Source organism: Seriola dumerili, unplaced genomic scaffold, assembly GCF_002260705.1.
Source record: "Seriola dumerili isolate Sdu_G_001 unplaced genomic scaffold, Sdu_1.0 BDQW01000590.1, whole genome shotgun sequence".
In the NCBI taxonomy this organism is placed as follows: Eukaryota; Metazoa; Chordata; class Actinopteri; order Carangiformes; family Carangidae; genus Seriola; species Seriola dumerili.
Window position 1 is genome coordinate 54923 of NW_019174845.1, and position 12932 is coordinate 67854.

The 12932-nt window shown below is 43.4% G+C and overlaps 1 protein-coding gene across 1 annotated transcript in view; it reads right to left on the bottom strand.

Moving 5' to 3' along the window:
* Positions 1-12932, bottom strand: part of LOC111236169 (myomegalin-like) — a 30768-nt gene that overhangs the window by 5459 nt on the left and 12377 nt on the right. The window contains exons 18-39 of the mRNA XM_022764820.1: positions 12705-12899; positions 12391-12582; positions 12041-12170; positions 11803-11942; positions 11588-11704; positions 11310-11453; positions 11078-11190; positions 10804-10943; positions 8920-9060; positions 8706-8815; positions 8385-8528; positions 7759-7860; positions 7446-7633; positions 7038-7362; positions 5359-6916; positions 5061-5162; positions 4467-4615; positions 3536-3942; positions 3153-3385; positions 2705-2756; positions 1095-1258; positions 40-384 (exon numbers count right to left, since the gene is read on the bottom strand). Of these exons, the coding sequence (XP_022620541.1) occupies positions 40-384; positions 1095-1258; positions 2705-2756; positions 3153-3385; positions 3536-3942; positions 4467-4615; positions 5061-5162; positions 5359-6916; positions 7038-7362; positions 7446-7633; positions 7759-7860; positions 8385-8528; positions 8706-8815; positions 8920-9060; positions 10804-10943; positions 11078-11190; positions 11310-11453; positions 11588-11704; positions 11803-11942; positions 12041-12170; positions 12391-12582; positions 12705-12899 (5191 nt within the window). The remainder of the gene's footprint in view (positions 1-39; positions 385-1094; positions 1259-2704; positions 2757-3152; positions 3386-3535; positions 3943-4466; positions 4616-5060; positions 5163-5358; positions 6917-7037; positions 7363-7445; positions 7634-7758; positions 7861-8384; positions 8529-8705; positions 8816-8919; positions 9061-10803; positions 10944-11077; positions 11191-11309; positions 11454-11587; positions 11705-11802; positions 11943-12040; positions 12171-12390; positions 12583-12704; positions 12900-12932) is intronic.

Genomic DNA, 12932 nt, shown 5'->3' on the forward strand with positions numbered 1-12932 from the left:
TAAAATCTCACCAGCAGAGGCAGAGAAATCCTGATTTACCTGAATTCATCGTGCGAGGCTGCTCAGAAGCCTTCTCTGCTGTGATGTCTCTGTCCGCTTTATGTGTTTCCATCTGAGGCCCTGACCCCTCCTTGTCGTGATCTTGATCCTGTTCCTGATGGTGGGAGCTGCTCTGGGCCATAATTGAGCAATGCAGGTCCAGTTCACTGCGCAGGGTGGCGTTGAACTCCTCGCTGCTTCTCAGCTGCTCCTGCAGTCGCCCGTTCTCCCTCTTCAGGCCCTGCAGTCTGCTGGCAGCGTCCCTGTGACCAGGCACACCTTCCTCCTGAGCTCCGCCTACAGAAGGGACAGCTGCTCCTGTCCAATCAGAGGAGTGTCGCTGGCCTAAACATGTACAGGGAAACAACAGGTAGATAGATTAACAATGAAAATGTAAAAAATAGATCTTCACCATACTAATTTATTCATCATGAATTATAGTTGGCATTGGTAAAGCACAGTGTCATCCATAGCCTTCATGCTAACACAAGTAGCAGCGGATCAAGATGACCACTGCAATGTCAGGAGCCAGAGAGGTCATGTGTGATTTTGGGTTGACAAGCCCTTGTGCAAGACCTCTCACATATCCACATGCTTCACTTCCATCTGTAATAGCCTTCACTGCCTCTTTTCCCGAGGGAAATACAATTTGAAGATTGAACCGGATAGGTGCCACTGAATAATGCAACTTTAAGTGGAGGTGGACTGAAACTGGACACCTAATCTGTCCTTGGCTGGCGTGCTTTGTCGTGTCGGACGCCTCACTGCAACAGAATGGATCTGAGTGGAAAATAAGTGCCGTTACAGGCTGCGTCTAGACTGGCCAGGCAGTGGACAAGGACTCAGGTAATCTCAATGACATACCACTGAGGCAAGAAAGGGGGGAAAAATATGCATTTTTAAAACAGCAAACAGAGTTAATCCTAGTCTCACACTTCACACTATACCTTGCTGCGCCTAGCGTCTGTGACACGTAAGACTATAATTGGAGTTGGCTTTCACACCCACTCACAGATAAATTCCATTATTAAGACTACGTCTAAGGAAATGCTTACTGTGAGCTCGAGTGCCACCTTGTGTGCTATGGCAGGAGGAAGACGTCCTGTCTGAGTGGTACAGCTCAGAGTGAGAGCTGTGGTGGCTGCTGGGACTGTGGCCTGTGAATTGGCTCTGCAGGCTCTGGATGAGACGATTCTTCTCCTGCAGCTCTTTAGCCAACCTGGGAGGAGGAGGAAGAAGAGGAATGAGTCATGTTGAGTCTTTAAGAACACCCAACAGCTGGACTTTATCTATGATATCATCGCGCTGGGTTATGGAGGGTGAAACAATGTGAAACAAATACACAGATTGAGGAACAGCACCCAAAAAGCGAGGATATGACTGTAAGAACATAGAAGTAAAAAAAAAAGCTTCCAAACAGAGGACTTTCAGTGGAAACACACAGCTGGGAAATATAGAAGAGAAGTTCACAGCAAACGTCATGCTGTCCGTCTGGCTCAAACCCACTCACAGGTCCAGCTGCTCCCTGGTGCATTCAGCCAGGGTGAGGTTTTGCTGGACAAGGACTCTGATGTTGTGCTGCAGCAGCTCTCTGTCGCCCTCTAGCTCCAGACGCAGATTATCTAACTCCTGCTGGATTCTAGCCGGGCTGTCAGGAGGATCTCTCATGTTCTCCTCATGGGACAGCAGTGACTGTGATCCATGCATAAGCTCCCCAACACTGCCCCCGCCAGTATTAATATGGATGAACGTATGTCACTGTGAGCAACTTTAATTTCTGATCTAATGATACATAAGTGTCAAAAATAAAAAAATAAAAAAAGTGTTGCAATTTGGTTCAGAGGATTGAACTCAACACGTACTTATATCTTGGTGTTTTATACAAAACTTTTTAATTAATTTGCTTTCTGGAGGATAACGTTTGAAATGTGGAGCACATAAATGGATAAAAACTGACATGTGCTGTGTGTGTTCTCTGTTGACGTCCTGATGTCTGAGAGACCCCAGTGACCCAGTTAGGGGCAATGTGACCTTAATGTTTAGGTTGACACACAGACAAAATTAGGTCAACAGCAGGACGCTATTCAAAACCAACATCACATGCAGCGCCCGGGGGTTATAAGGCAATTGGCTGCGTGGAGGTGGGGGAAGGTCTTTAACAGGGTCATGGAGACCAACATCATCAAAACAGCTCAGCTAACAACCCTCAAATCTCAAGTAGTAGCATGTACAATATGACAAAGAAGAAATGTGAGGTAGGTTGAACCTACAGTGAAGCCAAAATAAAAGAAGCAATGTTGCATTCACAGCACAGACAAAAATAATTTCCTGGGTACAGAAATCATGACTGATGATGAGGTCACACAAATTAACACTCTGTATCTCATTTATGAAATTTGTACAAAAAGAGAATTGTAAAGATGACAAGTGGCAGTTTAACTTTCTGCCAGAAAGCATATAAATGAATTTCCCAAAATGTTGGACTAGTCCTTTAAACACGTTATTAAAGTATCATGACATTTAAACATAATTTTAAGATGGACTGGATGATGTCAATCGTACAGATACTTGTTTTCAACAATGAAAAACACAAAAATTTGAATACAAGAAAATTCATTAAGATGTCAACATTAAGCAAGTTTCAGCGTGACAGTTTTTGACGTACCTGCGAGACAGTTCTAGAGCTGCCACATCTTCATTATTCAGATGAGACTCTCCTAGCAGACAGAGGAAAAGATGCTGTCAAAGAACTGTCCTTAAAAATCAGTTACGATTGACTGCTCCTTTGTGTTCTCTCTGCTTCCTCTTTTTTAAACCATAACAGGTCTGTTTTCATAACACTACAACTCCTTTCCTGTCCTTGTTTTTACAAAATATTGAGATTAAGTATGATTTATTTATTGCTCAGTCAAACAACAGTCAGTTGTTAGAGACCCCAACATCATTCTTTATTTGCATGTGTGTTGGCTGGAGTTATATGTGTTTTGGCAAAGTGAAGTAATATACCATAAACCGCTAATATAAAATAATTAACTGTGTTTTTGCAATGTGGTTCTGATTAGCAACATTTCTCAAAAGACAACAAACTCTAATACCATCGAGGCAGCAGCTACCTTTGTCTAGCCGTCCCTCCAGCCTGTCCAGAAGACTCAGGCTCTTGTCCAGCTGCTGCTTTACCACCTCCCCCATGTAGTAGTCGACTTCGCTGGCCTGCAGCAGCTCCTTGAAGGCCTTGCTCAGCTCCTCCAGCTGCCGACGCTGCAGGGCTCCCAGCCTGCGGCTCTCCTTGATCTGCTGCCTCAGTTGTGACAGCTCCCTGGCCTGTGACTGTACCAGGGAGTCCAGTCTGAGGAGAGGACAGAATGAGGGCAAGCAGGGAACAAACACCAAAGTTGATAGCATGAGTCAAGATTTGATTTACAAAACTACTGTGCAGCTTTTACTCAGTGTAAAAAGAGCATAAAATATTGATAATGCACTGAAAAAGACTGCTGACCTGGCAGGTGATGTAGAGCGGCTGCGGGTCTGTGGCAGCTGTTCACTCGTGCTTCTGTTCAGGATCCTCTCTCTTTCCAGTTCCATGTTAAGACGGCTGGTTTTATCCTTCATCGCCTGGTTCTCTCCCTCCCTTTTCTCCCTTAGCTGCCCAGTTCTGTAGCTTCTATCTTGACTATGGTCCTCCTTCTGTTTCCCTTCTGGATCCCTGATGATGATGGACGGTTCAGAGATGTTGGCAACAAGGTCACTGGAGAGGGAGTTCCTATGCAGAAGATTTTGCATTTGGAGGATGAGTTTGGTCTGGTTTTCCAGCTGGACTTTCAGTTCTCTGACTTGTGCCTGAAGCTGGAGTGGGTCCTCAGAAACACCATACTCATCATAGACCTGCAGGCTTTTCAGACTGACCTGAAAAAAGACAGGAGAAGGTTAATAAAACTCAAATATCAATTTCCACTAATAGTTTGGGTTATACAATTTTTAGAGCGGCTATTCCTCAGATACAGTAAAGAACAGGACAAGGCTGTTAATTACCACACTATGATATACTAATAACATCCTGGGATATCACACAGTAGATATGTTGGTGGGAAATGGACTTTTTTTTTTATTTTTATTTTTTTAAACGTAACCTATAACCCTAAAAACTAATGTCATTAGTTATTGATTTCTTCCTTAGCCTTGAGAGTTATACTCACTGTCTACAGTAGTAAGCTTGTTAACAGGACAGGCTAATGATTGCAGCAGACATTCAAGGAGAGAAAAACACTGTTTAATGTGTTTTTTTTACTTTTGCACTTGTATTTTTGGGTTTGGAAAGGCTGAAAACTCAGACGCCACCCTCCAAACTCTTAAAATACACTACAGCCCCATGCAAATGACTGGACAATGTTTGTTAAGTGGTGGGGTTTAGTGGACAATAAGTCGAATACCTTGGCAGAGCTGAGAGCTGGGGAACTGGGGTACGGGGTGCTGGAGGTCGAGTCCAGGTTTTCAGTAGAGGAGAAGGTGGCCTGTTCATGTTTCAGCAGGGAAGGCAGGCTAGAAGCACTGCAACTAGGGTTCACACCAACCTCTAGATCTGGCAACATAAGGGACAGAGAAACAATCAAATTAGGAACAGAAAAACATTAGAAGTCATGGGAAACAAAAGGTGATAGTTTCATGTGAAAATAAAATCACATCTGTGATTTTCTGTGTGTGAGACAAGAAATATAAGTGAAAGGTTGATAAGTGCTGGAAAGACATTCCCAAACTTCAGAGTGGAAACATGCAAGAATTTGTCAATGCAGAATATTGACAGCCCATTCAGATTTGGGAATAGTGCCAAGAAACACCAGGTTAAAACCAGTAGAGATTGTGTGGTAATGAGACCCAGACAGAAAACTTTTCTCAAGGTGAGAGACAGTGTGTTACAGTTGCCTTTGTGCAGTCCTCATGCAGACATAAAGAGAGAATCTATCCACATTTGAGATTAGTGTCCCCTCAGCAGACAGACATGCAGCGTCTGTCTAGAGGCCGTCTACCTGTGCTACTGCTCTCTTCCCTATCGTTCTCACTCTTGCCACTGGTTTCGTAACCCAGGTCCTGCAAATCCACCTGCACACCTTTGTCATCCTGCTCCAGAGCTGGCATTGGAGGCAATATATTTTGGGTTAGGAAGAAAACATTTAACATGTACAGAATCTTGTCTCTCTCCTTTAAGGTGTTCCTAGATCCATCTGGATCCACAAAAGGGTTAAACTTTACATGTATATGCCTTTGTAACATAATTAACACAAATTTGAACTGCTGAAGCGTGCACCTCTGTATGCGTTGTCTTACCTCTCCGTGCGGTTTCAGGGGAAGTCTCGGTAAGAGCAGTGGCCAGTTTCTCCTCCAGGTTTTTACATGCCTTCTTCTTCTCCCTCAGTGCCTTATGGAGGGCCTCCAGTTGGATTTGAACACTTGGTGGTAGTCCCTTGCCATCCTGCACTGTCCTGTGGGCCTCGCTCTGCTCTTTACGGCCCCTCTCTTCTTGTAGGGAAGCCTGCAACTCTGAAATCCTGTGGGAGAGATCATTGAAGACCTTGTAGAGGAGAGAGAGATTTTGATGGAGATGGAGATTTTGATGTCCCTTTGTTTCAGCTGAAGCAGTAGACAGACTGCTGCTGGATTTGGCTGCTGGTTGGGTGGGTTCCTCCGGTTCTTTCCTTTCTTGCAGGGCTCTTGCAAGTTTGTCTAAATTTGTCTGCAGGTTAGTGCTGATCTCTGATGATCTAGCAGAAGTGAAGGAGCCAGGATTTGTACAGTGTTCTGCTAGAGAGGCGATGGCAGACTCTGTTGCACTAAGGCAGTTCATTAGAACTTTGGTCATCTCCTGATTTAAACTAATATTATCAGAACTTCCCATTGCTCCATGGTGTTCATCCGACTCCTTTCCTGCTACTATCTGTCTTGAACAATTACCATCCTGGCCAGCACTGTTACTGTTGTAGCCCTGCTGTGCAGTAGCATCTGCAGTTCTCAGTTTTTCCTGCAGCTCTGCATTGAGCCTGTTCTGCTCCCAAAGTGCATCCTGCAAAGAGTCTGCGTGTCGTTGTAACTCCTGCATACCATCGTCAGTGTGTCCAAAAACATCTCTTGGGCTTTCTCTGTTTGAAAATGCATTCACCTGCTGTAAGGTGCCCTTTATCTTTGAGCAAACATCACTGATTTCTGGGTTCTTTTCTTGGCTGTCAGAGGAGGTGATGGCTTTCTCTGCCATGTTCAGAAGCTCTATAAGCTGGTTGTTGAGCTCCTCCTTGTCCTGTAGGGCTTTCTGCAGCTCCATGCATCTGATGTGGAGTGCTGCATCTGAACCTGCAGAACCTGGGCCCGGACTGGTGTGTGACCCAAAACCTCCCTGGCTGTCCAGGCTGCAGGCTGTCAGGTAAGCAATGGTGGATTCTGCAGCCTGTAAGGCCTCTACATACTGGCGATTAAGTTGTTCCTTTTCCTGAAGCTGAGTGTGGAGCTCTTCCCAAACAGCAAGTTGCTCACTGAGCTTGTTTATCAGGGCCTCTTTCTCCTGGCACTCCTGGTGGAGGAGCTCCAGCTGAGTGAAGAGAGCAGAGTCAGCCTGAGTGTTATCCAGCCTGTGTCCGGCTTCCGAGTCCTTGTCCGGCCCGACTGGACTGCCACTACGGTGTGAATATCTGATTGTGGAAGAAGGGGAAGTGCTTTGTTGGACTGATACTGGGGAGTCAGATTCTTCATGCAATTTCTGGTCAGACCCATAGACATCATCCAAATGAAGGTGCTGAAGTGCGTCAATTCTAACAGACTGCCTGTTGCTGCTGCTGCTGCTGCTGGCTTCCACTCTCAGTCTCACAGGAACAGGAAGGCGAGATTTGACACAAGCCTGCAATTGAAACAAATAGAACAGAACACATACAACAAAAACACAGAGTTAGTTAGTTAGTTAGTTCATGCAGACAGCGAAGTGGTGTGTCTTTCTATTACTATTGTTGTTCAAAACCTACCCCATGTTTTGCAACATCCTCTCGTCCGCTCTTCCTGTGTGACTGGCCTTTAGTTTGTGGACTCTCCATCCCCTCTGCAGTGCTGACAATTACGTCTGTTGTGACAGGGGTCTCCTCATCCGACACCTCGTTAGAGTTCTTCTCTCCCTTTTCCTTCGACATCTTGACTTGGAGTGTTTCCATACTCTGCCTCAATTCAGCCTGTCCATCACTGCTGTTCCCTGAGGCATCCGTGCTCTCTTTCTCTTTACACTCGGTAGATTTTTGTTCTTTCAGGAGACCCCGCAGCTCCACATTTTCTGCATTAAGTCTCAGCAGCTTCTCTCTGCAATAAGGGAAATCTGATAAGTTTACAGTCTTTTATTGAAAATAAGGAATATGTAGACACTGCTAAAAACAAAAACCCACCTAAGGTGCAAGACTGATGTAGCCCCACAATCAGTCAGCAGGGATTTAAGTGCCATTATATCTCTGTTCTTCTCCCTAGAATCTCTCTCTCCAGCATCCAAAGTGTTGTTGCCAGACTGAGCATGCTCTCTACTCTGGCCAAGACCACTGTCCATACTCTCATCACCCAACAGCTTTCCAGACACCATCTAAAAATGACGTTTTAGAAATATGATTTTAAGTTACATGCAAAATGGAATTCCTCATTAAATTAAAATTTATCTAAACATATTTCGAAAGCCTCTCAAAGTTTACTAAATCATCTCTTTCATACCTGTCCTGGTTTGAGGTCTGTCTGGCTCTCTTTATCCCTACCAGGCTGATGCGTCCTGTCACTGTGAGCCAAATGCTGTGTCTCCGGCATCTTCTCTAGCTGCTAGAGTAATGGGATGGGAGGCGAGTATGACACACATGGCTCGGTAAAAGAAAAACTTAATGAGGGAACAGAATCCATAAAACACTGCACAGTAACAGCAGAATGGCATGACGTGTCTAATGTGGTATGGCGAAGAGAGACCATTTCATGGAACACAGAGATAAAAAAACAGGGACTGGTTAGGAGAGGTGAAGGATAGAAAAAGACGGTATCTTCTACTACAGACAAGAAACAGACTTGTTAGAGAAATTAGACACATAATTGCACAGATTAAAGAGACATTAATAACAGGCTAGACAGAGCAGAGGTCAAGATGTAGGTTCAAAGGTTAGAAAGGAGCCACTAAATGTGGATGTTAGACAATGACTCAGACGTGATTCATCAAGTAATTTCGAAATGTGGACATAATCTATAAACATTATGCTGATAAATGACAAAAAAAGTCTCCTTTATTGTAAAACTTAGGAAATAAACTTTGATGCCACAGCTCCCTCCATGTGCAGCTGTCTTTTCTGGCTTCTAACCTGTTTCCAGGGGCTACTGCTGGCCATGTCTTTGTCTTCTTTGTTGTAGGTGTCATGCTCTGACTTCTCCAATAGTGACAGTCGGCTCTGCAACTCGTTGTTCAAAGTCTGCAGTCTGCTTACACAGTCCTGCAGGTCCAGCACCTTAAGCACAGGAGCACAATTTTTTATCTTTTGTCAGGATTTTGGGTTTTGGTGATGGATCTTGCCAAGTAATTAAAATCATAGATACTATTCATAATTTTTATGAGGCTATATATTCATAAGAGTGAGGGAGAATACTTTTGTTCAACAGATTTATTAGTTTAAAAAGGAATTCACCTTCTGTTTGAGCTCTTGTGGAGAGAGTAGAGTCAAGCTGTCATCCTGCCCCTCTCCCACACATATACTCATGTAGGAAGTCTGATCGCCAATGAAACTCAAAGTGTCACCTGAAGCACAGAAAAAACATTACGATCACAAAAAGGATCCCATCTGCTGAAACTGTTGAAAACTGCAGCTGGACTCATTGAAATGTGATTTATTCTGGTCGTACCGCCATCATTGGCCCCACCAACCCCTCCTCCACGGTTCTGGATGGCTCCTAAGCGAGCCTGCAGTGAGGCATTCCAGCGCTGCGCATCTTCGAGCTGATGTCTCATGGTCTCAAGTTCTTTAGGGTCAATGTGGTCCATACCTGAAGAGATACACAGACGGTTACATGCAGCCATGTCTGTGGGTGACAAAGAAAGTACATTTCTGTATAAGGTAACAATGTTACAGTGTAGTAAAGCTATTTAAAGTATAGTTAAAACAGAATCTTTTCACTCTAAAGTAACAATGATTCAGATGCTTTGTATGGTTTTGTATTGCAATTGTTTTCCACAACAATAAAAACCCTGGTGAAACAGGAACAGACTGGTCACGAAGCACAGACATTAGATAAGACTAAATCCAGTTCTAGAGAAAAATAAGAGACCAAATTATGATTGAAATTCAATAGTTTATGGGTATGTGTCTGTAAAATCTTACTTTTGATGGTTATCAAATTAAATATCATTTTAAACAAAAAAAATCGAAACTTACTTTACATCTGTGGCAAATCAATGTAAACTAAACAAGTTGATTTGCTTGTTTGGGGAATTTTTTATGATTTAATTTTATACATCTTGACATGCTTAGTAGATACATAATAAATCCCCTATTATATGAATCAGGTAAGTGAATGGTGGAATTGAATAAGCCAAAAGGCTGCAGCGTGTAAAGACAAGTTTAGAATATATATATATATATATATATATATAATCAGTGTATTTTTGTGCGTTTGCCTATGTATAACATGCATGCAAATATGCACAAGTTATATGCAAATTATAATGATTATATAACTAAAACAAGCAATGTGGAAACCTCATCAGTGGCAATTACTGTAGCTACATCTATTTAGCATTCAGTGTGAATGTGAGCCATGGGCCTGTTACTTACAGCTGACCTATTTATACACCTGGCTCTATTTAGACAGGGGCGGGGTATGAGCATGCACTTCACATGCACACAGGCGAGAGCACACATGCATGTGGACAGGCACTGAAGTAATTTGGCTTAGACAACTACCTCAACGTACAGTGACACTTTTAATCAGTCTCAAAGGTGTGTCCTCATGTCACACTACATCTAAAGCACTAACTACATTAGCTATGTGATGTCATAAGTACATAACCTTAGGATTTTCTTACAGATCAATTTCAGAGGAGCTTCTATATCACTGTAAGAATATTTAATACCTTTCTTAAAGTTGTTATATAATGACATGCTTATGCAACTGAATCTAATTCATGTCACAGATGGTTGGATGGGTTGGATTAATGACCAGACGGGTGCTAGAGAGGTGATGCAGTCAACAGACAAGCAAATGTTTTAATGGAAGAGTCAAAGGAAGGCAGACAGCATGTTAACAGTGAGAGACAGAGAGAGGACAGGCCAACAGCAGCCTTTATTCACTTTTTTAAATAAAGGACAGACAAAGTGGGAAACAGTGTGCATAAGTGTGAAGCCTTTACATTTGAAGAGTGACAGAGAAAACAGAGGCAGCAAAATCTAGTATGGACAAAGACATGCAGATGAGGAGGTGATGATGTGAAGAACAGTAAACAGAAAGTGCACAAAGTAAGAGGAGTGAAGGGGCCAGGTGTACATGCAGAATGAAGTGACACATGGAGGGCAGGAGGTATTATTGGAGTAAACACACTGAACAATGAGGACAGGCGTGTTTGTGTGTCCACTAAGAGCTATGGACATCCATATTCCTGAGCTATAGATTCCTAACTGTGCTACCAACTTCAGTCATAAAGATACTCTTTTTCCTTCTCTATTTTCCTTTGTTCCTTTTCTTTCATTCATTCCCCATTGTCATCAACCACCCAGTGTGTTTGCACTGCACCTTCTCTCAGTCTGGCTCTTTGTATCTCTCTCTCCAGGTCGTCCCTCAGCTCCTCATTAGTTTTGATGCTCTCCTCTAGCTGCTGCCTAAGAAGCTGCACTGCTGTCAGCTCAAGCTGCAGAGCATGGAGACGCTGAGCACTGCAAAACACACATATATATACTTATAGTTAGATTTATTAATCAATAAAATAGATCTAATTAACATAATCTTTTCATTTTCACAAATTCATCAAATTATATTTTGTTGAGTGACCATTATCCCGATTCCTTACCTGTCCTGCTCCTTCACAGTCCTGACCAGGCTGGAGTAGAGCTGTTGTTCAGCTCTCAGGGCTTTGTTCAGAGCATCATGCTCCTGTTGCAAGGCTATAAGGTTGGGCAAAGCCTTAAGGGAGACAGAAAATGAGAGGGTGATGGTCTTAATGTCAAAGCATTAAGTGTAAAATATGTTGTTTTCTGTTTTTAGTTCATTAAGCAGAAAAGTATGTAAAGTGTTTGGTTTACTTCTTGCTGGCTGTCTCCACCAATCATAGTTCTCTCTCTTTGTGGGAGCCCAGGGAAAGATCTTTCCATGTCAGAGCCAATGACCTGATCCTGGGTATGATCAGGCCGACTGTCCCCTCTCTGACTGAGCCGCTGGTGAAGAACCTGCTCAGAGACAAAAATAAAACATGAGAAATCAGACTGCTGGAGGAGTGGTGAAGGAGTTCAAATGCAATCAGAAGAAAAGCCCCTTATCCAAAGCTGCTGTGTTTAAATCTGTGAATGGGGGGAATCCTTACATTGATAATCTCATCCTTGGTCTTCAGAGTCGCAGTCAGTGACTCAATATTAGCAGCCTGACCTTCATTGCGACCCTCCAGCTCAGATAGCAATGACTGTAGCTCTGCCAGCGAAATCTGGATGAGGAAAATAATGTAGGACATTACACAAAAAGACACTTGTTTGCGACAGTGTCCAGATTATGGACATAATTAAATGCTTATAACCAACTGACCTTCAGTTCATTCTCCCTCTTCAGGGCTTTGTTAAGTGCCTCAGTTTTCTGTGCTAGCTCCTTCTTCAGGATGACGACTGTCTTCTTGGAGAGTGGAATGTTCTCCACATTATCCTCACTATTCCTCCTGGAGAGCTCAACTTCAGTGCAGAAAAAAATAGAATGAGATGTAAGACTGACATGTACTCCAACTTAAAAATATCCAGTGAGCAGGTTTAAAAAGAATTAAAGGTCACACCTTCCGTCTCGTCCAACTTCTCCTGCATGACTTTGATAGTTTGTCTGAGCTCCAACACATGATCTGGCTCCTCCTTTTGCCTCATCTCTGCCAGGAACTGGTCCCTCTCCTGACCACGCTGCAGAAGCTTCTGCAAATTTACAAAGGTATAAAGTCTGTTCACTTACCCATGTAAAACTAATACCTAAAACTTTGTGTTTCAGATAAGCCACAAAGTAATTTGAAATCAGAATGGAGGAAAGCAGTATGTGTTATTCTCTTTGGGAGTTTTAATTTCCTCTCCACGTGAGGCTTCTAAGTCAAGCACATTTTACTGCTGAGTGACTGTGTTGGATCCCAGAGGAACTTACGTTGATGAGGCTGTCTTTTTCAGCAAGCAGGGCTCTGAGATCTGCAGTCTCTAAACAACCCTCCTGGGCTGATATGGAGCTTTGCTTCTCAGCAGTGGCAAGCTGCTGCTGCCTGTCAGACAGCTGCTTCTTCAGTTCCTGAATCTCTTGAGTACGCTCTGCCAACATGCGGTTGTAGTGCTCAGCAGAGTCCTGGAGAGACAAAAGAACAGATCAAAGTAATGAGAGGCTGAGTGAGTACATGGGTAATAAATCTAGTTACGCCAAATGAATAACTGAGACCACAGAAAATGGTTTCATAATTAAAGGCTGACCTTGAGAAGTTGGTCCTTGCTGCTTATTGTAGCCAGTAGTCCCTCCACGGCGCTCTCATTGTCAGCAACCAGCCTTTCCCTGGCCTTCATAGCCTCAGCCAACATAGCCTCTGTGACCTTTAACCTCTGGCCCATCTGTTCAGCAAGGTCACGTGCATGAGTCTGTGACTGGCTCAGCATTGATTCGGCCATTTCCTACAAAAGGCAGACAGAGTTAGAAAAATCTTC